General features: G+C 29.5%; 4 protein-coding genes across 8 annotated transcripts; 2 read left to right on the top strand and 2 right to left on the bottom strand.

Annotated features, from left to right (window-relative positions):
- The first annotated feature begins 1212 nt into the window (after positions 1–1212).
- Positions 1213–8365, top strand: LOC129914541 (adenosine deaminase 2). Of its 3 annotated transcripts, XM_055993850.1 has the most exons (9): positions 2478–2816; positions 3112–3132; positions 6285–6409; positions 6487–6850; positions 6915–7084; positions 7150–7331; positions 7579–7715; positions 7780–8137; positions 8203–8365. In XM_055993850.1, the coding sequence occupies exons 1-9, from the start codon at positions 2744–2746 to the stop codon at positions 8300–8302; spliced, it is 1530 nt and encodes a 509-aa protein (XP_055849825.1). In that variant the 5' UTR covers positions 2478–2743; the 3' UTR covers positions 8303–8365. The 3 variants fall into 3 exon arrangements, with proteins under 3 accessions (XP_055849828.1, XP_055849825.1, XP_055849827.1); XM_055993853.1 differs by lacking the exons at positions 2478–2816; positions 3112–3132 and adding an exon at positions 1213–1306; XM_055993852.1 differs by lacking the exon at positions 3112–3132.
- A 1978-nt stretch (positions 8366–10343) lies between these two features.
- Positions 10344–16676, top strand: LOC129914540 (adenosine deaminase 2). Of its 3 annotated transcripts, none has more exons than XM_055993847.1 (8): positions 10344–10758; positions 14709–14822; positions 14880–15380; positions 15437–15606; positions 15663–15844; positions 15906–16042; positions 16101–16461; positions 16528–16676. In XM_055993847.1, the coding sequence occupies exons 2-8, from the start codon at positions 14732–14734 to the stop codon at positions 16625–16627; spliced, it is 1542 nt and encodes a 513-aa protein (XP_055849822.1). In that variant the 5' UTR covers positions 10344–10758; positions 14709–14731; the 3' UTR covers positions 16628–16676. The 3 variants fall into 3 exon arrangements, with proteins under 3 accessions (XP_055849822.1, XP_055849824.1, XP_055849823.1); XM_055993849.1 differs by lacking the exon at positions 10344–10758 and adding an exon at positions 10881–11136; XM_055993848.1 differs by lacking the exon at positions 10344–10758 and having other exon boundaries at positions 14603–14822.
- A 266-nt stretch (positions 16677–16942) lies between these two features.
- Positions 16943–20056, bottom strand: LOC129914546 (low molecular weight phosphotyrosine protein phosphatase 1). Its single transcript, XM_055993858.1, has 4 exons — positions 19794–20056; positions 19544–19725; positions 19196–19360; positions 16943–17080 (listed from the first exon to the last, which is right to left on the bottom strand). Exons 1-4 carry the CDS (start codon positions 19834–19836, stop codon positions 16994–16996), a joined length of 477 nt encoding a protein of 158 aa, XP_055849833.1. The 5' UTR covers positions 19837–20056; the 3' UTR covers positions 16943–16993.
- A 2248-nt stretch (positions 20057–22304) lies between these two features.
- On the bottom strand, positions 22305–23105 carry LOC129914545 (low molecular weight phosphotyrosine protein phosphatase 1-like). The gene is made up of 3 exons (XM_055993857.1): positions 22957–23105; positions 22536–22888; positions 22305–22474 (listed from the first exon to the last, which is right to left on the bottom strand). Exons 1-3 carry the CDS (start codon positions 22985–22987, stop codon positions 22382–22384), a joined length of 477 nt encoding a protein of 158 aa, XP_055849832.1. The 5' UTR covers positions 22988–23105; the 3' UTR covers positions 22305–22381.
- Positions 23106–23448: the final 343 nt, after the last annotated feature.

Raw genomic sequence — 23448 nt, 5'->3', positions numbered from 1 at the left:
CTCATTTCAGTGGTGCTAAGTCGCTTATGTTCAATTAATTTTAATTATTTTTCCATACAAAATTAAAAATTTATAATTGGCATTTTCCTTTCTCTTTGTATTGGTTTCATAGCTAAATACCTACCAGAAAGAAATTATTTTCGTCGTGGTGTCCATCTTTTTGTACGTTCATATAACCAACTCTACAGCTTAAAAGAGTGGACGTATTTTCTTTTTATTTTTGAACGTTGTTTTTTTTTATTTCACTTTAAACGTGTTGGCCCAATTTTATAATCAAATAAAAAGTAACTTTAATACCTTACTGAAGCTGCAAAATTGGTTTTATATTGCTGGTATATATATCCTAACACTAACAACATACTTATGTAGTTCTCGTTAGCCCAAACAGCTTAGGTACTCTTTTTTAAGAAAACTTAGAGGACTAATTTTCTATTTATTTTTGCATTAAATGCATCGTTATTAACATAATATGGCAAGAGTTTGCTGCACAAGTTTTACCAACTGTTATTTATTCTTAATTACGCAAAATTTAAAAAAAAAATCAGTAAAATGCTAAAGCCACTCTTTAGTAAGTTAAAACTGGACTGATCATGTTTAACTAAGTAACTTACTTAAAATGGCTCAAGTATTTTTATAAAGCGTTTAAAATGTTGCGGCAATGTGTTTAAGGAAAATGAAAGTCCATCAAAATCTATAGGGTAAAAGCAGGGAGACAAATCTGCTATAAATGAAATGTAGCGCTACGGTCGCTTTTCAGTATGGTGTATTTGACAGCCATAAAATCCCTGAAAAGGATTTTTGGTTAGAAAAACTAAAGAAATGCTTTTTACATTTTATTTATTTGCACTGGTTTTATTTTGTGTTAGGTTTCTATTTGTTAATTTTTTATTTTTGTAATATTTAAAAAATAAACAGAATTTAAGAGGTTGAAGAATTATTTTAAAATTTTTGATTTTTATTCGAATGGGCTTTTATTTTATGTTTATTTTTATTAACACTGTAGACAAGAAAATGATAATTTTGCTCAATTAGGTATTGAGTGCAAGTGTTTATTTAATTTCGTAAATTATAATTCACATCATTTACGTTATCTACATACATGCACTGTGGCGTATACGTACTTTTTTTTTAACCTCAGATGCACTTGAGAACCTATCGGTGTCACTTCTGTATTTAAAATTAAATAATCAATGTACCGATTTTACTTGTGTTCATTTTTTTCTTTAAAATTTTGGAAATAAAAAGGGCTACAAAATCATCATAAAAGGCAAAAGTGGTTTTTTAAGAACTAAAATTCGGGCATTAAGTATTTAATAAAAGAAAATATTTAAACGCAATATATTTGCACCAAAACGATAGGGTAGAGTTGCCTATCTTTCGAAAAATCGTTATAACTACTGATTTCGAAGGGGTTTATTCCAAATTTTTGGTCGTATGCTGTTCTAACAAATAAGAGAGAAAATTTTGGAATAAACCCTATTAAATCCCTAGTTATAACGATTTTCCGAAAGGTGGCTGGAAACTGGAGACTGCCGAAAATAGACCCTATGAAAAAAACAGTTTACTTTTATTTTATGTTGTACGACATACTGCAACCGAGATATTCGCCAAAACCCAAAAAATTTAAAAAGGCATTCTTGTGCATAGCTCTGAAAAAAAGATTATATTGTGCAAATTTGAATTTAAACTTTTAAAATTAGGCCCGTGAAATTATTTAAATATTTTTTTTTAATGCAATAAAAGGGCAAGTTTTTAAAATAATATCAAATCATACCTACAGTTTTTTTTCGGATGCTGAACAAAGATAAAAATTGAATTTTATCAAAGCCTTCAACTTATGCTTTCTATTAATTTTACCAAACATATTTATTTTCCATGATCAAATCGAATTAAAAATCTCAAATTAAATTGTCCATCGAATCACCACCTTTCGTATCCAAATATGTACATATGTATCAGTTTCCAAGATTATGAAGGCCAACCATTTGCATATCCCTCCCAACCAAGCAAACAAAAGCATAATCTATTTGCAATTAAAGCCTAAACAAAGTTAAAAGGAAAACACTTTCCTTCACGCGGTCCATCAAACAAATTCATTTGGGTTCTCGCTTTTTGTTGTTGCATCTAAACCAATTTCATTTTTTTATTGCATGAGTTCTGTGTCCTAGATTGACCAATTATTTCGTTCAAAAAGGTGTGTATGGTGCCTACCTCACAGATAATGCACATAACAAGTGAATGTCAACGTCAGCTATTGCCACACTGACCTGAACTTGACAAGTTCATAGAGAGCAAACTCGAACCATTTTCGTTGCGTTCGTTGTTTATTATGGTTGGAAATTACCTATAGCATCAGTATGTTGATATGAGATATCACCCCGTCGCGCCATTCTGGACCACCAGCTGGACTTTTGTTTTTATTTTTTTTTGTCTGTACCATCATCACATAGATATTATGCAAATCATACTTTTCGTATCCGCACGACAAATTGCCTCAGTTGAGTTCGCGATTTCATAAATGTCGGATTGCAAAATAAAAGTGGTTCTGAATTCGAACTTCAGAATTTCGAAAATTTAAAATATACAAGTTCTCATTGAAAGTGTCATTCAAAAATCTAATCGAAACTTCAAAATAACAAAACAAGTCAATATTTATTCGAAATAAATCTGTCAGAATTTAATATCGAAAGAAATACGACTTCGAATTTTCATTTGCTTGCACTGCAAAATATATTTGGCGAAGATGAGTCGATTTATATTTTTTATAGCTTATGTTGTCGCAATCAATTTGCTTTTGGTTCAAACTTTAGAGCTGTGTAAGTAATGCTAAAATTGAATATCTTCATAATAATAATTTTGAATTGGATGACCGTCTGCTGTTATTTGTTTTACTTTTTTGTTTTTGTTTTATGGTTGTTGGTTATGTTGATAGCTGAAAATGGGGATTGCATCCCCTGGATAATAATTTAGTTTGATTTTTGTTGATAACAATTTGTTAATGCTTGATGATGGTTTTTTTTTTTTATTTAGTTAGTGTGTAACAATTTAATATTGTTTCGTCTACCTGTTATTCGAAGTGAATTTTCGAAATAATTTCTTTCCATCTTTCAGGTGGATTTACTAAAAAATGGGGTAAAGTATTGATGTATTTTTTACATTGTTAAAATATTTCAATTTTTTTTAAATAAAGTAGTTTGAATCATAAAAATATTAAAGGTAATTTTTTGTCTACGGTAGTTCGTCAATTTCATTTTAACTTCGTCTTAATTTGATTCAACTGGTAAATTTTGATGATATGCATTCAGGTGGGCAAAATTTTATATTTTGTGTGGTCAAATCACTATGGTATTTTTGTGAGATGTGTAGAAAGTTAAGCAAAACCAATCTGATTTTGAAGTTTTTTTTTTGTATGGATATTCAACATTTATCCCAGAGCATTTTTACTGCAATGCTATAAAAAAGGTGAAGTGAGTCCCAGATACAATTTTAACCCCCTTTAATATCCCTACCCTGCTATTCAATTGAACTACAAATTCGATTGGATCTACCTTTTTATTCTGCTATCCATTTGTTGAACACTTGACCTGCACTAAAACTACCCCCATTTGACCTTCACATGAATTGTACAATGTACATGTTTGTCTACAAGTGGATATAAACAAATCCAGTCGTATTAATTAGATTTTTGTCTACTTATACACTGTATAAATTTTTTCAAATTGTTGGAAATGCTTTTATTTAATGAAAATAATAATCACATTATTCGCGGTTAAGACAATGTACCTATTCTTGTATATAAGTTTGACAGCTATAAGGCAACAATAAACAAGGTTTTTGATCACATTTTCCAAACTTAAAGCAGAAACACAATCACGCTTTGCCAGACGCGTCATCGCGTTACGTTGAGAAATCCTCAAAGCGCGCTTCTGTCACTTTGACTTTGAACAGCTGATTGAAACATAAAATCTGCTGTCAAATAAAAAAAAACATAGTCACTCACAAAATTATTGGGCCAAGTCTTTATCTTGATTTAATTGTGGAAAAATGAAAAAGGATATTAATGTGTTTAAAAAATGCATAGAAATTTGTTTATTCTTTAATCCTATAGTTATAAAAACAAAAGCAATCAAAATAAATTGTTTTTTACCAGTAAAACTCAGTCTACAACATCATTAAATTATTTTTGTTTTTAATGAGTAAATTGTTTTGATTTAAAATATCTCGATGTCGTTTTTATGTGCAACATCTATAAAGAGAAATTAAAAAACACACATAGTTTTGCAATAATTTATTTTTTTTTTTATTCACATTTGGCGCAATAATTATGTGGGTGACTGTAACTATGTCTGATAAATGTCAGAAAGCGAGAAAAAGTTCAGTCTGTTTGCTCGCTTTCTTAAGTTTCCTTACGTTTGTCAAAAAAAGCGTACGTAGGAAAATCGTCATTGTGGGAGGTTACACAGATTTCTTATGGTTGAACTTTTTGTGATTGTGTTTCTGCTTTTAAACAGTTGTTGTATAAAGTTATACAACGATTATAAATACTGGGGATCATTTTTATTGAAAACTGTTAAACTGCACTTATAACTAAATTATAAAATCATTAAATCGAATGATCGCACCGAATCCGATAGCAGAATAGGGCCGAATATCTTGTAAAGGGTTGTTACTGACAAATATGTTCAAACAAATAGAAAAACCCACAACATCTTTCTCCCTTTTCTGCTGTTCACGAGAATAACTAAAAAAAACTGGGTTATGGTTTATCTTTTGTTTAAGATGAAATAGCAATTAAACACAAATCACCAGCAATTAAATATTAATGTACATTTTTTATAGTTCTCATGATAACACTTTTAACTTTGTTTTATCTGACCTGGAGCAGATGTGAGTTTGTGTAACAATCCAGCCAACATTTTTGATGACATACAATTTTTTCATATTATGCCATTAAGTACTTTAATTCATAAAATGTCTTGAAGAGATGACCTTGAACACAAGTTGATGCTCAGTTTTTAGAAAATCAAATGACTTTTGACGAAGTTAAATGCAAGACTGCAATACTTGCTGTAATTGCCAGAATGTTTGAATTAAAATGTGTTCTTCATCAATAATAAGCGCGTTTTTAAAATGGCAAGCTTCAGAGTTCGGTATTAGGACTTAAATAACCTATAAACCTTCATTTTTATCAGTTCTTAGACTACTGTTTATTGAATTAGTTTTTTGGTGCGTTTTTATAAAAAAAGAAGAATTAACGGGACTGAAGAAATATTTTTAAATTTTTGATTTTTATTTGAATTAATTTATTAACACTGACGACAAGAAGATGAACATTTTGTTCCTAAATTGAGTGCAAGTGTTCATTTAATTTCGATTAGGGTGTTTTAGCATCTCGGCCAAAGTTGTAATTCACATTATTTGCACTTTGTTCAAGTGCACTGTGGCGTATACGTGCTTTTTTATTTGATTGTTTTCAACCGAATATGCAAAGAAAGAGCTGGTGAGGAGAACACGGTTGAACGAACTACAAAATTCATGTTAACGTTATCTAGTCATATGAAACGTTATTTAAATACCACTTTATAAGAACTTATAATTTTTGTTATGAATAGAAGAATATTCTTTGAGTAGAAGAGAGCGCGAATTCAACTCACAGCTAAAAACACACTGTTCCTCTCAAAACTAAGAATTTTTCGAAGAGAAAATATTCTTCTTTTCTATAGCTATCGGTCCATCTCTTTCGGCTGCACATTAGCCGATAGTTAAGTAAAGCACTTTGTTACTGTTTTTGCTTTCTGTATTGTTGGTCTATCTTTCAATAGAGAAACAGGGAAGTTTTTATTTTGAAAGCTTTGTCTTGACATATTTTTAATAAGTTTTGCCGAGCTTTTTGATTTTGAAAAGATTTGAGTACCACCAAAACACGGTAATTATCAAAGAGGTGTCTTCTTAAATGAATAGTCGAGGCAAAGATGTCTATTAGGTATATTCTAACAATTTATATACAGGCTTTGTACCTTCAAGCTTCAACTTAAGGGAAATGCCCTTTACCTAGCATACTGACCTTGTGCTCTAAATTTCCTTCATGCATCCAATTAAAAAGTTTTAAAAAAATCTTTAAACTAAATTTGAGTACCATAACTAAAACAACAAAAGATGATAATTTGAAAAAGATCAACTCATTTGAATCACTTAGTAGAAATTTGCAAACAATTTAACACAATAATTTGTCTAACAAATCGTTAATATTACATTATACTCCAAACACTTCATTTGTATTCCAGCGTATGATTCTGTTCGGGAGAAGATCATGGAAGCAGAACGTTTATCTGCTACTGGTGGCAATTTATGGCTGTCACCAAAAGAAGAGAAGGCCAATTCTATTTTAATGAATGCCAAACGTCAAGAGGTAAAATCATTTATGTTTGTTTTAAGAGAATGACTTGGATTTTTTCATTTTAATGATCCTTCCCTCAATAATTTCAGATAGCTGAAGGTCTTAAAAAACCTGATATGTACCCACCGGGAATGCATTTCTTTCATGCGAAACCGTTAATTCGTCAAAGTGAGGTTTTTCGAATTATTCAAAAAATGCCTAAAGGTGCGTTTCTTCATGGACACAACAAAGGGATTGTTTCATCAAAATGGGTCATTAAAAACTTAACATCTCAATACAATGTTTACACTTGTCGTGATGAGAGAGGTGTTATGTTATTTACATTCCGCAATACAAGTCGGTGTTCCAGTGAATTGAAAAACGTATGCGTTGAACGATTAAATACTGATGATCGCCGACAGTATGATCGGCAATTAGAGAAACACATCAACATGTACACTATGCATCCGGAGTGTAAGTATTTTTGTGAAGATCAACAATTTTTTGGAGAAAGTTTCGCAGATATATTAGATTTCAGCACTTATCACAGAGAGTCAGAAAATTTGGAGACGTTTCGAGGATGTTTTTGATTCGATTGATAACTTTTATAGATATTTACCGGTCTTTAAAGCCTACCATCGACGCATGATGGAAGAGTTTTATGAGGATAATATTATTTATGCTGAGATTCGAGCTTCTTTGTCAGAAGTTGAGTGATTTTTGAGAACGTTTTGAGCTTTTTTGAGTACAAAATGTTTTTAATATGTTCACAGCTTTATGGGGACAAAAATAAGACTTATGATGCTTTAGAAGTTGCAGATGAACTGGAAAAGGTCGTTAACGAATACAAAGACGCGAATCCTGATTTTGTTGGCATGAAAATCATTTTCGCGAAGAAAAATAAGGGAACTGTTGATGATATGACAGAAAGAATTGTTCGATTTAAGGAACTGCAGTAAGTTTACTCTATACTCTTATATTTTTTTTACTCTTATATTCTTATACTCTCATACTCTAAAACTCATATACTCTTATACTCTAATACTCTTATACTCTTATTCTCTAATACTCTTATACTCTTTTACTCTTAAACTCTTACACTCTCATACTCTTATATTCTTATACTCATATACTCTTATATTACCTACTCTCAATCGAAACTACGATTTCTAAGTTTTCATCAATTTACATATATTTTTCAGCTCCGCTAAACCAAATTTTATAATTGGATTTGATTTGATTGGTCAAGAAGATATGGGTGATCCATTGCATAAATTTGTCACAGAGTTGTCTGATTTACCGACAGGGGCTCATTTCTTCTTCCATGCTGGAGAGACAAGTTAATAGATTGCTCTCTTTTCTTAAAATTTCTTTTTTTACTTCTTATTTATACTAATTTCTAGAATGGTATGGTAAAACAGACTGGAATCTTATGGATGCTATACTCTTGAATACTCGTCGTATTGGTCACGGATTTGCTTTGTCTAAACATCCTCAGCTTTGGGACACAGTAAAAAATCGTGGCATTGCAATTGAAGTTAATCCAATTTCAAACCAAGTTCTTGGTTTAGTTTGGGATTTAAGAAATCATCCGGCTTCATTTTTTATCGCTGAAGATATACCCATTATAATATCGGCTGATGATCCAGGAGTATGGAATGGCAAGGGTTTGAGTTATGATTTTTACTATGCATTCATGAGCTTTGCACCAGTTGATGCTGATTTGAGGATATTAAAGCAATTTGCTTTGAACTCAATTAAGTGAGATTTCTTCTTATTTTATAAAATGATTGTTTATTTATTAATTTTTCCGTTTATCATTTTAGATACTCAGTGTTGAATGGTGATGAACGTCGAAAGATTAACAAAGTTTTTAGAAGAAAATGGGAGGAATTTATTGACGATGTTACAAATTTGAGATTTTAGAAAGAGTTTAGAAATGGAAACTATATTTTTCGTACTTATATGCATGTTATTTAATAAATATTTATTCTAAAAAATTTTAAAGAAGTTTATTTTATTGTTTTTTTTTTTTTTTTTTTGTGTATGATAAAGGAGAAACCTCAAAAATTAAAAGCTTTTTATCAATTCCCACATGACTATAAATTTATATAATATAACTTTAATACAAAAAATATTTCACCGGAGTCAAATTTTACCTCGGATAATATAATTAACAACATTTGTGTTCCCAAAATTATTGAAGAAAATGGAGTTTTTTATATCCTTAAAGCTTAAAGTTTCAGCAAATTTCATTCGGAGTTGAGCAATAATCTAGAAAAAAAATTAGTGCAATATTGATTTGGTAAGGAATCTAATTAATTTTTAAATCCCATTTGAGCATATTTCGAGATAAGGTGACTTCACTACTCGAAGTAAACATTGGAAAATTTCTGTAATTGCCCTAGTAAATTGGTGTGGCTCAATGGACTGATTTGCTACTTCTTTTACGTCTAAATCAATCGATTTTGGCTTTTAAAAGATACTAAACTAGACTTCTAGAAGAGCAAAATTTGCAAAATTTCTCAAAATACACTGGAGAAAAAAGGACGATGAAATCAACTAAAACTATTTTGATTAAATTATTCTGTGAAGTAATTTTGAGTTTCATAAAACAAAAAGCATCGTTAAATTAAAGTTGTTTTAAATTTGAAAATAAAATCAATATCGTTTATATGCTTTTTTTAATAAAATGTTCAACTTGTTTACGCACTTGTTTCTCTTGATTGAATAATAGAAGCAATATTAACTAAAGCAAAAATAAAAAAATACATTTACTCATTAGAGATAAAAGAAAAACATAATTTTTTTAATATAAGCAGTGTTCCATAAGAGGATGGAACTTCTTATTACTATGTACATAATCTAGTTCATTTATTTTTCGTTTCGCTGCTAGCGTAATATTTTTTAAAACGTAATGAAATTGAACATAAAAGTCGAAGTTATGATTTTGAGACCCGATTTTTTCAAATAGCTCTATTTTTGTCAAATTACAACCTTTGTCAAATTATAAAGTAAAAGTTTTATTCGATGAAGAATTTATTATCAATAGTTTAACTTTGGACTTAAAATTTCCCTTACTTATAGTCTAACGGTTTTTTCGGAATTGATTTTCAAATTGTTTTTTTTTTTTATCATTTTGAAGTGATAAATAATCACTTTTTTACTTTTTTACATTTTATTTTTAAAAAATGTTTTGCATTTAATTAAATTTACAATGTTTTCATGGTACATCTCTGAAGGACACGTTTTAAAGAACCTGTAACATCCAGTTATGAACTTATGTTATAAAAGTTTTATGCTATTTAATACATCACGAGCATTTAAAATCAAGCAAGAATTTCCAAGGATACGTAACAGGTCACTGTGGTGTATGCGTATCTTTTTTACTTTTTTTTTCATTTTTCTTTTTTGCTAAGTGACGAACTAAAAATTAAAACACATCTTAATGAAAAAAAAACATCATTTTATAACACAAAAACTCGTGAACCTAGAGCAATTGATAAAACAAATTTTCATTTATAGATCTAAGTAATGATACCATATAAGTGCTTATTTCTATAATAGAAATCAATTACACGAGACTGGTATAAAATGCCATCGTTACTAAGCAACTTCAATAAAGTTTTTAGGCAGAAACTAATATTCATCCCAGAATAACTATAGTCTGATAGTGTGAAGAGTTCCAATAGGATTGTTTTATAATCTGACTTTTTTTTCATGTAAGCTACTTTAGAACTTTATATTAAATTATCAAAAAACAAAAAAATCAAGGAGCTCGAAGTAGATTACTTGAATAACAAAATCAATTAATGTTAACAAAGCCCTGAGTGGTTTAATTAATTTGTTGGTATCTTTTATTGTAGACAATATGCTCTTTTGAATTAAAAACAAGTGTTTTATTATAATTTTAATTGCGTATACTTCTCACCAACCTCTCAGACTGTTCTAGTGCTTGTGAAATTTGTACATTGTATTCAAAAGACAACTGATGTCCATCATATTATGTGAAAGTCAACTAATTTCGTCTAGTTTTTTAAACTTCCAAACATTATTTTTTAATTTACTTGATTGAGTCACATGCTCATAAGTGCCAATACAGTCCACAGATAGTTTATATAGGTATTGAAATAAAAAAGTTTTATTTTCATTAGTTCTTCCAAACCATCGCAGATCTTCAACTAAAACAGAATCAACACTGGAATAATATATACGTCATAAAGGCCCACTGTTAGGGACTAATAAAAAAAGTAACCGTCAACTAAATAATTTCAAAGCTTGTCATCTATTAAAACAACACCAAGAATTTAAAACATTTAAGCTATGCTTAGATGCTTTACAATATACCTAAAGCTTATATTATTTTTAGAGTACGCAAGCAGGTAAATTGAAATGTCTCTTCTTTTAAATTACATTACCTATTTTCCTAAGAAATTATTTCATAAAACTACGATTGTGATCTTCTTTGTATTATGGTTTTGCTTTTGAGACATCTTAAATTAGTCTTAGAGATACTGCCGAAGTATCAAGACCATTGAAAGTTCGCCGTAGTCTCGTTACAAATAGACAAACAAAAATTCAAGTTCACTTTTTTTGGATTTAAATTTAATGAAAATAAATTTGTTTGTTGGTTTAATTAGACGACTTGGACGTTGCGTTGATCTTAAATTTATTCAGTGTAAAAGACTGTATACTGTCATAAGAAATTGTTTCTAAGATTTGAAAATGTGCCTGAGTAAAATTAAATAAGAATATTTAAGGTGATTTGTTTGTTTTAACGGCTTAACGATTAGCCATAAAAAATTAAAAAATCAATTAAAAAATAAAAATTCAAAATTGTCTATAAAAAGTAACTACGGAATTGGTGGATCTCTTTTATTGTTAAATAATTTAAATACATTAGTAATTATTTTTTTTTTAAGGAAAACACATAGGTACTATATAATTTAATCAAAAAATTTAAGCGCGAATACTTTATGACATATTGATATCGACATCCCAGTCGATCGACATCCCAACTGATCGTATATAAAGTGTTTTAGATTAGCTCCGGGCTAACTATCGATATTACGCTAATTGTTAAATATGAACGAAGTAAAAAAATAACTAAAATATTTGTTCTCATATGTATATTTTTTTTTTTAAGTGCAAATAGTTCGGGGAAACCATATCAACATTGGATATTTTTTGTTTAATGTGAAAACGAAATTTTGATCATTTTCAAACATAACCTGTGAATCCCATTATGACAATTTTTCTTAAAAATTTCATGCATTATTTATTTGAAATAAGCATATTTTATTGAAAGAAAATTTGTATTTACAAGAAACGTGCTTTGTTTAATTTTGTAGTAAACCTTTAAAAGAAAGGAGACTGGGCATTTTGGCCCATTGGTGTAAAGCCAGAACCATACACGATATACAGACTTGTGCCCATATAAAAAAATAATACACTCATCGAGACCTTTCATTTGATGTATGTCACAATCTGTTACACTGAGCCCAGTCTCCTTTTTACTTGCTCTATAGGGCAAGTATTGGTTTCGTGTCGAAAAAAAAATTTGAGGTTTTAATCAAAACCAACATTACGATGATGGAGAATTCCAAAAAAGTGGGTCTCGCAAATCCGTGCGTCTGAACGTCCATCTGTACACATTTTCACAGCCTTAACGCGTGAATGGATTTTCTTCAAATTTGGTACAGATGATTTTTATGGAATTCTGAAAGTTGGTTTTTTTTTGTTTTTTTTATATCTCGTTTAGAACGTATACCTCCGATACAAAAAAATACGATATTGCGAATTTCTCGAAAACGACTCTAACGATTTTGATTAAACTTTGTATACGTAATATTTAAGGCAATGGCAATAAAATTGCATTTTTATTTTTTCTCTAAAAAGTTAAATACAAAAAAAAAATTTATATTAAAAAAATTTAGTCTAAATGTCGGCTCTTCCCCAACCTCAACAAAATTTCTTTAAAATTTATTTTAGAGGCAGCTCGTAAAATCTACAAGTAAACTAACATAAAAGTGCTTTGAACTGCAAGAGCAAGTACGTGCGACCCCAGTCGTGCATTTTATTTTATTTTAAACTCTGTCAAAGTGACTAGTGTATCAAAAAATAAAATGCACGACTACTTGCTTATATGTTAAAATTTTTTTTTAATAAGAAATGAAAAAAAAAAATCCAACAAAAAAATTGGTATATTATTATTAAAACGAAAATATTTATCGAGACATACAAATAAGATTTCAAATAAATTCATATATCAATTTTAAAAAATAGTTTTTTTTTCAAAGTTAAATGTTGAACTTTTTTTAGAAATTCAAAAATTATTTTTTTGAAAATTTTTCGCAATTTCAATATTTGGAAATAACGTTTATATAAAAATCGGTTGGGTCACTAAGGAGAAAGTCAGACACAACGAAAACGGTTTTATGGAAAGAACCAATTCACAACGGACACAAAGCAACGGTTTAAAAAATATTATTTTTTTTTATTTAAAAAGAACGGCCTTTATTTTCCAAATTTCAAGTACTTTTTTAAATCAAAATCGTGAACACTTTTTTTTGAGAAAAAAAGCCTTTTCCATTTTGGTCTTATCGCAAGTAGGTACCTACCGTTAATTTTTGTCCTAAAAGTAAAATTTCCCTAATCATTTCAGTGGTTTGGGATCTAGCTTGAGATAGAGACAGACAGATACACAGACACAGAATTACGGGTCGTTCTCAAAAATAATAAGTATTAAATAAAGAAAAAATTAAAAAATAAAAAAAAGTGTAGAAAAAAACAAAAAATAAAATCAAAAAGCATGCATAAGCACTTGTTAGATCACTAAAAAAAAGTCTACTTTCAGTTTCTCTTTTACTATTTACTAATCTTTAGGTCCAAGAGGGCTTTATAAAATACCATATATGTAGAAGGATTTTTTGTGTGATCTTGCTGTTAATGCAATGAAAAATATTACAACTTTTATTAACATTCCTTAACATTCTCGTAATCGGTTCATTTTTGCCATAATCAGTTCTATGAAGAGCTTGATGAAATTGCGGGGTCGTTTTGAGAGAGTGGGAACTTCAACTTAAATTAAAATTAATTTCATCAAGAAGTGTGGAGCTTTCAATTAGATTAGATAAAATTTGGTGTATGAAAATAACATTGGCAACTTCGCGACGTTTTTCTAGAGATCTACTGAGCTGCTTTCCTTTTTATGCAGGTCCTCATTTATAAACGTGTTTTCGTACGTTTGTTTTCCTACATTTCATTTAAGATTAATGATGAAATTAAATTAAAATAGGTTAGGTTAATTAATTAAAATTGTTCTTTTATGAATGTAGTAAGTCAACCAGTCACTTTTGATGACTTCAATCGAAAAAGTCAAAAACTGACAAAACTGGCAAAAAAAACGTTTCCCAAAAGCATAAAAAAATGAACTCCTTTACGATTAAACGATAAATTGGATTATTTAATACCAATATGTATGAAAACTTAGTAATTCCAAAAGTGTAGTTCTAATACAAATATTGGGGTTATTTTTTTTTTTTTTTTATTTTTTAAAAGCGAAGAGTTCAATTCCTGGGGCCCCCAAAACATTGAGGTCCAGAGACACTATTTCAGAAACAAACAGATTTAAATAAGAAAGCATATTTTTAACTCATAAAGTAAAATAAAAATAGCTATTTTAGTAAAAATTGCAATCTATTTTTTATCATTTTTCATAAAAGATTCAACCGATTTTTTTCAAAATACATGTACATTCATATGTACATATGTATGTTAAGAAGTATTATTATTATTTTTTTTTTTACATTTTTACTATCATCCACTTATTTTCCATTTATAATTATGAAAAATTACTTGTTTGTAAAATGCCTTAATATTCCAGCATCATTCATCGGCATTTTCACAACGATTGATAAAAACAAAATTTGATAGGGTTGCCGCTCAAAATTCCTGCAGAGCAAATCGATTTAAAAATAAATACAGCTTTTTTTATACGGGTGTACAAAATTATTATAAATGTTGTTTTTGCATCAGCCCGTATAATTTATAAGCAAAGCCAAGCATAAAAAAAATCAGCGATTTGGCAATATGGCAACTCTTACACGGTTTGTTTATTTCGACAGTAGAAAACATACAGCTTAATTTAAGCATGAAGGGGGGTATTGTTCTAGAACTTATAGGACTTACATAAGGATGAAGTAAACAATGAGAAGGTATAGAAGGGTTTTCTTGCTTTGAGTTAAAAAAAAAATTATTTAATTTTCCTAATTAAAAATGGTTGTTTTTTCCAATCATTTTATAATTTTGTGGCTTTATACCTTTTGAACAGGCATTTATATTGAAATTTTTAAGATGAACTTGACTAAAGAGAGCTTTATTCTGATCTCTGTTTTCGCAATATGCTGCTCTTGTTTTACTACAAAGGGAAAACTCAATTCTCTAAGTAAGATTCTTTTATCAATTACAAGAATCCTATCTCTTAACCACTTGTTTTACTTAGGCTATGAAGAAGCCCGAAATGCAGTTATGGACGCCGAAGATCTGCTTTCAACTGGCGGAACAATTCTTTTATCACAAAAAGAACAATTAGTTAATAGGATATTTATGAAACATAAGCTAGCTGAACTTTCTGAAGGTTTTCTGGAAAATGACGAAACCTATGCACCTGGAATGCATTTTTTCAAAGCTAAGAAATTAATTGAAAAAAGTAAAGTTTTTCAATTTTTACAAGAAATGCCAAAAGGTGCTCTTTTGCATGCTCACAATAGTGCATTGGTTTCTTCGGAATGGGTCATAAGAAATCTAACTTACATGCCAGGACTTTTAAGTTGCGTCGACAATTCAGGAGTTACAGTATTTACGTTTCGCAAAAGCCCTATTAAACATGATTGCAATTCTTCCTATTCGTTAGTTAGCTTAAGAAGGCAGAAATCATGGAATAAGACAGAATTTGACAAAGAGTTGGAAAAAACGATCAACTTGTACACTCCTTTTCCAGAGGGTAAGTATTCCTATAGCGCTTGTATAAAATATCTTTAAAGGAACTCATAATTACAGTGGAATATTCGAGCTTAAACAAAGTTTGGGCCAAATTTCAAAATGTGTTCAACTCAATTTCGGATGTTTTGAAGTATATTCCAGCTTTTCGTACTTATCATTGGCGTTTATTGGAGGAATTATATCACGATGGGATCATGTATCTTGAATTGAGAATGGAGTTTAAAACGGTAAGATATTTAAAATATTCCCAATTCAATACTATGTGGATCTTTTCTGACAATAGCTCTACGATGAAGAGGGTGAAGAATATCCTCCACAATTTGCTGCCAATGAGCTTATAGCAATTGTACAAAGGTTTCGTGCTTTATATCCTGATTTTCTCGGAGTCAAAGTTATTTACTCAACAAATAGGAAAGTGGATCAGAAACGGGTTTCAAATAAGTTGGAAGCATTTAAAAAGTTTCAGTAAGTTTAACTTTTAACCTTTAAATCAAGAAAAATGTTTAACTTTTGCCTTTGTTTTCAGCCAAGAATATCCAAAATTTGTAATTGGATTTGACTTAGTTGGTCAGGAAGACTTAGGGAATTCACTTTATGACTTTATTGAAGAACTGAAAGAGCTTCCAGAAACTGCTAAATACTTCTTCCATGCAGGAGAAACAAGTACAAAAATTTACTATTTTAAGTCATTCAAACCCTCTAACTGTTTTTGTTTTCTTAGATTGGTTCGGATCTTCATCTGATTATAACCTTCTTGATGCTATTCTTTTAAATTCTACCAGAATTGGACATGGTTATGCTTTAGTTAAACATCCTGTTTTATGGAATGCTGTTAAAAAACGTGATATTGCTTTGGAAGTGAGTCCAATATCAAATCAAGTTTTAAATTTAGTCTGGGATCTGAGAAATCATCCGGGGGCATTTTTTATTTCGGAAAATATGCCAATTGTGATAACAAGTGATGATCCGGGTTTTTGGAATACCAAAGGATTGAGTTATGACTTTTACTATGCCATTATGAGTTTTGCACCAAATCATGCAGGTTTAAAAACTCTGAAGCAGTTGGTGTGGAATTCAATTAAGTGAGTAATTTAATTTTTGGGTTAAAAAATATAAGTATTTTGTTTGTTTTTTTTTTTTATATATAGATATTCGGTTTTAAATGAATATGAAAGGAAAGAGGCATATGCGTTATTGGATCAGAAGTGGGATGAGTTCTTAGACCGAATTATTGAGAATGATGTTTAATGTGAAAAATATTCAGATATATTTTAATAAAAATGACTGATAGAATGTATTCGTTTGATATAGGTACCTTTTTCCTTAAATCAGACAAGTGTTTGAATTTTTTAGTTATAGAGAATAGGTATTACATATATGTATATGAATTTCTTTACTTACTTCACAGTGATTATTGCAGATCGCATCTCCTCTTTTGTTTTTGAAATCATCCTTTAATATATTTTATCTTTCAAAATATAAAAATGTACCAATGCTTAAAAAATAAAAAGGTACAAAATTCCAATAAAATAGATAAATAAATTTATTATACAATTATTATTTTTTTTTTATAGTTTTATTTTTTAATAACATAAAAACACATTTATTGTCTTATTATTTTTCTAGCTGAGTTGCCAAAAAATTTTTGCAGCTTGTATTTATTTGCTCATAACACCTTCGAAAACCACCTATTCCTTGTTCCTGAAAAAAAAAATAAAATAAAATAAATAAATAAATTTATAATTTAGTACATAAAATTCAGTAGGTGTATAAAATTAGTTCTTTTTAAACCTAACTATTCTAAAAAAGCAAGTATATATTTAATTTAAAAAAAAAAAAAGTTATTCGTCTTAGAACAAATCTCGGAAACGACGCTTGACTTTTTAATGCAATTTTTTTGAATTTACATGATTTTGGTGTCGTCCCTCTCTCCTTAAAAATAAAACACTCTTCCCCCAAAAATGTATGTATGGACTCTTTTGATCATCCATTCACATTGAAAATGAAACATTCATAAGGTTTAAATTTTTGTATACGTTACACGTACTATTTAAGTGAGTGATGTGATTTTTACGTAATTTATTAAATATAAAAACTTTTTTTTTTGTTAAATGAGGTTTATTTTTTTTTGTTTAAATTAGACAAAGACCACCATGAAATGAAGGTTTAAGTCAGGAAAAAAAGCATTTTAAGTTTTCAACATATGTGTTGAAAATCCACCCCAACTGATTTTTAATTAACTTTCATTTTAACAGAAAGAGTATATAAATAGTTGCTGAGTTAAAAAAAAACCTTCGTTTTTAAATTAAAACAAAGTTTTGCCACTTTAAAACGCAATAGATTCACTATCGCTGCCTAATGAACTCTGTATTCAATGTTTAATAAAAACACACAACAAAAGTACGTATACACCATAGTGAACTTTAAAAAAAATTATTTGAAGCATATTTAAAATAAATTGTACCTGTTAAAAAAATAAACCAATTAGGTTATACATGATGTAATATTTTGGCATTCACATTCACACTTATTATATTTATATATATTTTTTTATATTAAGAGTATTCCAACTATGCTGCTGTCCAAAAATAACTTCCAATAAGTTGTAACGAGTGTGACGTTAGACAGTTACACTCGTTTTACATCTGCCCTAAAATACCTACATAGGAATATGGCAAGTTAAAAGGAAAATAAAGTACCAACCAGAGATGGCAGAGTAGATTACGTCAGGTAATCTACTCGGTTAACTACGCGTAGTTAATCGAATAAACTACTCGCTTGATTTGTTTCATGTACTACCTACATTTGCTACGTGCAATAACTACATAAAAAACGTTATATTTCAAAAATATTAAAAAATAAATAGCTGTGTTTTCGTGAGAATTTGGTTTAGTAAAGTAAAACCTTTTCAAAGAAACCACCCCAAATCCATCTGGTTTCAAATATTCTATTCAAATTCACACTATGACAGCTATGTATTTCGATTTGAATAAGACTTTGACAATTTGGTGGTAAAATTGGCATTTCAAACTACATTTTGACGTCTAGCGCTACGTCTGCTACATTTAACTACGTTAACTACATTAAACTACGTTAACTACCTCAATTATGTAGTAGACGTAACAAATGTAGGAAATCAAAAAAAATCCCATTTTTGCCATCTCTGGTACCAACTGAATTCCGTAAAAACTTTTATACTTTCATACACGCAGAAAAATTATCGGTTAAAAACAACGTAAAACTCGTGTAAGATTAACAGAGAAGATTGTTAATATAGCACCTGCAAATTAACCCCCGTTAAAATTACACAAGTCGACTCGGTTATTCAAAATTGTTTTAATTTTAACCGAGTTTCTTTATCAATATAAACAAATTGATCGCTTAAAATAACCTTGTAAAATGGTTATTTTAAACAATTTAACTTAGAACTAAGTAGTTTTTAACCAAGACTACGTTATTTTAAACACATTTGTTTTAACCCACTTCTCGGTAGGTCCATTATTTTTCTGCGTGTATTATTAACGATTCAAGCATTCTGGTTAGATATTCAGATATGGCATAGTATGGTTTTTGTTTGATTGTTCATCAAAATCCAATCAAAATTCAGACTCAAGTAAAAGCTGTTAAACCCGTTTCATATATCATTTCTCTATAAAGGAATCCCCGAGTGCAACGATTAATATTTCTTAATAGTTTGTTGCATCTCTTTTATAACTTGATGAAAATCGTGAGAATATTTAATTTAAAAAATTGTTCCAATTATTTTAAAAATTAAAAAAAAAATATCTAAAATGGGAATCAAAGTTTAAAACTTACAAAATATGGATCCACAATAATTTCATCCTCTTTCCTGCCAATATACGATCCAAGAAGCTCAATCTTAGCTTTACATTGTTGTGGTGCACGTTCATTAAGTTCCTCAATATTCATCTCGTCCATTCCAAAAATATAATCAAATGTATGATAGTCATTTTCTTCAAGCTACAAATTAATAAAGCAATTAACATCATAAAATCTTATTTAACCAGCTACTTCAAACATAGATAAGAATCAAGATTATTTTAATAATAAAACTCTCTAAACATAAACTGTTGATGATTAGTATGTCACATGCAAATTATTATTACCAAAAAGTCTATTTAAGAATGCTTTTAAATAACTTACTTCTCTTCCCAAATGTCTTGTTTTCAAATTATGCTCAGCCAATACTTTAACACATCGTTCCTGTGGAGTTCGGTCAACATTCCATGACCGAAGTCCTGCACTATCAATTTCCCATTCCAAACAATTCTTCCGAACAAGATCACGCATAACACTCTCTGCCATAGGTGACCGACAGGTGTTTCCTTCATAATCAAGAATTAAAAAGATTTATGAAGCCAAAATTCAATCAATGATGAAATGGAATTCAAACCTATGCAAACGAAAAGTATTCTCTTAACTTCACTCTCACTCATGACTCAAAGGTAAGTGTTTTTCGTAAGAACTAAAAAGATCAACTACTTAGACAAGACTAAACAAAATGATGAAGTAACTTCTTTGAACTTAAAACACCACTTTTATGGACAAGTCATAAAGTATACAATATTTGTGGAACTAAATTATCTTATTTGCTTGATGAAGAGAATAAGCTTCCTCAAACTAAACGACTTGAAGCCTACCCAACTGAAATTGTGCTTCATTTCACTTTTTGTTGAAGCAAAATGCTTGAATAATCATGATTTTTTCAAGAAATGTATAGGAAAATAGACTTTTGTGCAGTGGCGTAGCTAGCCCTTTAGGGGCCCTGTATCCAAATCTTTTGGAAGCTCAAAAAGTGAAAATTTTCAAACCCATGCCATTTTTGTATAGTTTTCCGGACTGTTTTGCACAAATTTGAAGTTACCCAGACCCAAATGAAAAGCTCAAACCTCAATTTTGCAGCTCGATTAGTTTTCTACAAAATCGGGAATGTAAGCGATTCATCTCGGTCTAGGTTAACTTTTAAGCTCACTTGTATTTAAAAAACCTTAAATATTTTATGAGTTGAGCTACAAAATTGGAGTTTGCACCATAAAATATATAATTACTAATAAAAAATTAACTTAAAAACAGCAGGTATTGAAAACCTGCTGGAAATGTATTTTTTTAATTTAAATTTTTTTACTCTTACTCTTACTTTTAAACTCTTTGATTCCGCCACAAAGGTTCCATCAAATTAAGGGGCGTAATAATTTTGCAAGTTCTTTTATGGAATAATTTTGTGGATTTTCGATTTTAAGTAACTAGTTCCTCTTAGAAACCACTTTTCTACCAGTTTTGTTGATCCTTGTTTTATTACATCATTTGAAAATAGTTTATCTGGCCATAAGGTGTCGAATAGTATTCCATGACCATGAAGCATAAACGCCCTAACATCCTTGTTGAATTTAACCCATCGAAATATCCCAGGTGGCAATTGTAAATGTTGACTTTATCGTAAATACGATTCCGGATTTGAAATTCTTACTTATTTACTTCTGCCAACTCATCAAAAGAGCGCTTCTTTATGTTCCTGCTTTTATTTTTGAAAACATGTCGCACCTCGCAAAAAAAAACAAAATGTTTTCTTTCTCTAAGCCATGGTAAAGGACTTTGGAAACAGGATTTATATTTTCAATCAAAATAATCGTTACTTAAATTTTTACATTTGTTTTGTTTGTACACAGGAAAAACAATATCCCAGACACATGTACAAAAAATGGTTACATTGGCCTGCAAAATTTATCTTTTTTTTCTCCTTCAAATAATTTTTTTGAAATTATGAAAGATTTGACTTTCCTGAATCTAAATCTGGTTTCAGACAAAATTCTAGTACCATTTTTTAAAATGATTTTTGAAAACTATGAGTAGTTTGTGAAATATTAACCCTTTTAGATTCGGTTGACCTACATATTACAAAAATAAGCAAAAAGCAAAAATATTGAAATCCTGAAGTTTTTAGTAAATCCCACATGAACAAAAACACCTTAATTAAGGAAAATGTAATATCTCAACGCCCGTTATATATAAAAAGACAAATATATAAAGAAAACTGTAATAAAATACATTAAAACCAATTTATACGTGTTTTTTAATGGTATATACTATTTTTCAATTTAGAAATATCTTATCTGTGATAAACCATTCGATACACGGCTTTCTAAAGTTTCAAATTTGTTTCTCCTAGGAATAAAAATATACTTTTCTTACGGTTTTTGATGTGCTGAGTTTGAATCCCAAGTCCAATCTAGCTCATCAAAATTTTGAGATATACGCATTTAAGAATCACAAATCAAGTTTTTTTTAAGAAAATCTAAAAAAAAAACTCTTATATCTCAAAAACGAAAGCTGATTGAATTTCTTTTTTTAAGTTAAACTTAACTTAAATTTAGATATCTCAGAGAAAAAAACAGATATTGAGAAGATTGAAACTGAATTTGAAAGAAAAAAACAAGTTCTTTCATAAACCGTTACAAATTTAGTTGAAAAAGATTACCTAATGCCAAAATATTGCTTCGAAAACAGCAAAAAAAATGTGTTTTTGAGATTTTCTAACGGGAAGATCTAAAAAAACGTGACGTGCTGAGCTAATTCAGACTTCGGATTCTGAATTACAATAAAAAAATCTTTTAGAAAAGTTACAGTTTTATTAAAAGGAGGATTTCCTTGCAGACCGCTGTGTTATCAGAAAATATTTAATACTCAATTTTTTGGTGGCCCCTATATCTCGGAGGCCCTGTTACATGAATACAGCTGATACAGAGCTGCTTTAGTGTTATTGCGCTATAAGCAACGATTATTCTGACGAAAAACACGTCACAAGAATCAGCTGTGCTCTGACAGAGCAGCAGCAATAAACTTTTGCGTCTAAAAAAATTAAATAGACAAAAGTTAAAAATAGAAAAGACCAAACAAAACATCGTTGTTTTTTTTTATAAGAAACAATAAAATTTATTTGGCTAAATCACTTCCCAGAAGAGAATCACAAAATTTATATAAAATTTAGATTTTTCCAGCTAAAGCTTCTTTGAAAAAAGCATCGCAAGCAATCACACATTGTTGATAAGCCTTTTCAAAAGCAGCTTCTCCTTTCAACTGGAAATAAAAGACAAAATCAATTTTTGGCCAATTCAAATAAATCATCTATTCAACTTACATAATAAGGATCTTTAATAATACGATCTTTTTTATCTAAACCAAAATCACCCAACATCAATAACTTTGCCTTGGATCCTTTCGGTGCTAGCCGATTTAAATCATCCATATTCTCGTCGTCCATTCCAAAAATATAATCGAATTCTTGAAAATCTGCATTGCGAATTTGTCGAGCATGATTTGAGTATTTTAGACCGTGATTGCGCATGATATTCAAAGCACGATAATCGGGTGAATTTCCAGCATGCCAATCACCAATTCCAGCACTGTCGACTTCCCAGTCTTGGGCAACACCGGCTTTTTCAATTGTATCTTGCATTACTGCTTCGGCAATTGGAGACCGGCAGATGTTACCTAAATTTAAGAGATTTGTATTAATTTATGTTATGGAAGTTGATTTTTTTTTTTGGATTTTGTAATACCTAAACAAATCATTAACACTTTTTTGACCATGGTTATCTTATATTTTGTTAATTTATAATTTTTATTGGATAAATTAAAATGAAGAGATAAATATTTGCGGGTCGTGCTTTGTGTTTTGACTAATGACAGCTGAATACGTTACGTTACATAATGACTTTGACACGTATTACGTTACATGACAAATAACATTGAATGAATGCATTCAGCAAAGAAAACATTAAGGCCAGGCTATAAGGCTTATGTCCGGTGTACACTAGCGAGGTTTAAAACCTAGTACGCAGCTGAAGCGAAACTAAATTTTCCATACAAAAAAAGCACAACGATCTTGAACGAAATTTAATTTTTTTTTTTTGTTTTTAAAACTTATTTTCTGATGTTTTTTTCTTGAAATTTTTTATTTTGTATTTTTAATATTTTTACTTTACTATAATAATCGATGGATTTTTTTTGTTAACATGTTCATGTTGACTTTGGAGACTCCAAAATTTTTC

Source organism: Episyrphus balteatus, chromosome 3, assembly GCF_945859705.1.
Source record: "Episyrphus balteatus chromosome 3, idEpiBalt1.1, whole genome shotgun sequence".
NCBI lineage: Eukaryota > Metazoa > Arthropoda > Insecta > Diptera > Syrphidae > Episyrphus > Episyrphus balteatus.
Note: the sequence above shows the minus strand (reverse complement) of the source record. Positions and strands in the feature narration are given on the sequence as shown.

Excerpts from the sequence above, each read along its gene's own strand:
- LOC129914541 (XM_055993850.1), top strand. The coding sequence starts at position 2,744 with ATGAGTCGATTTATATTTTTTATAGCTTATGTTGTCGCAATCAATTTG. Across the intron at positions 7,716-7,779 it reads CTTCCATGCTGGAGAGACAA|AATGGTATGGTAAAACAGAC; the intron begins GTTAATAGATTG and ends ACTAATTTCTAG. Across the intron at positions 8,138-8,202 it reads TTTGCTTTGAACTCAATTAA|ATACTCAGTGTTGAATGGTG; the intron begins GTGAGATTTCTT and ends TTATCATTTTAG.
- LOC129914545 (XM_055993857.1), bottom strand. The coding sequence starts at position 22,987 with ATGGTCAAAAAAGTGTTAATGATTTGTTTAG. Across the intron at positions 22,889-22,956 it reads AGTGTTAATGATTTGTTTAG|GTAACATCTGCCGGTCTCCA; the intron begins GTATTACAAAAT and ends TCTTAAATTTAG. Across the intron at positions 22,475-22,535 it reads TTATTAAAGATCCTTATTAT|TTGAAAGGAGAAGCTGCTTT; the intron begins GTAAGTTGAATA and ends TTTTATTTCCAG.
- LOC129914540 (XM_055993847.1), top strand. The coding sequence starts at position 14,732 with ATGAACTTGACTAAAGAGAGCTTTATTCTGATCTCTGTTTTCGCAATA. Across the intron at positions 15,381-15,436 it reads GTACACTCCTTTTCCAGAGG|TGGAATATTCGAGCTTAAAC; the intron begins GTAAGTATTCCT and ends TCATAATTACAG. Across the intron at positions 16,043-16,100 it reads CTTCCATGCAGGAGAAACAA|ATTGGTTCGGATCTTCATCT; the intron begins GTACAAAAATTT and ends TTGTTTTCTTAG.
- LOC129914546 (XM_055993858.1), bottom strand. The coding sequence starts at position 19,836 with ATGAGTGAGAGTGAAGTTAAGAGAATACTTTTCGTTTGCATAG. Across the intron at positions 19,361-19,543 it reads CAAGACATTTGGGAAGAGAA|CTTGAAGAAAATGACTATCA; the intron begins GTAAGTTATTTA and ends ATTAATTTGTAG. Across the intron at positions 17,081-19,195 it reads TTATTGTGGATCCATATTTT|GAACAAGGAATAGGTGGTTT; the intron begins GTAAGTTTTAAA and ends TTTTTTTTTCAG.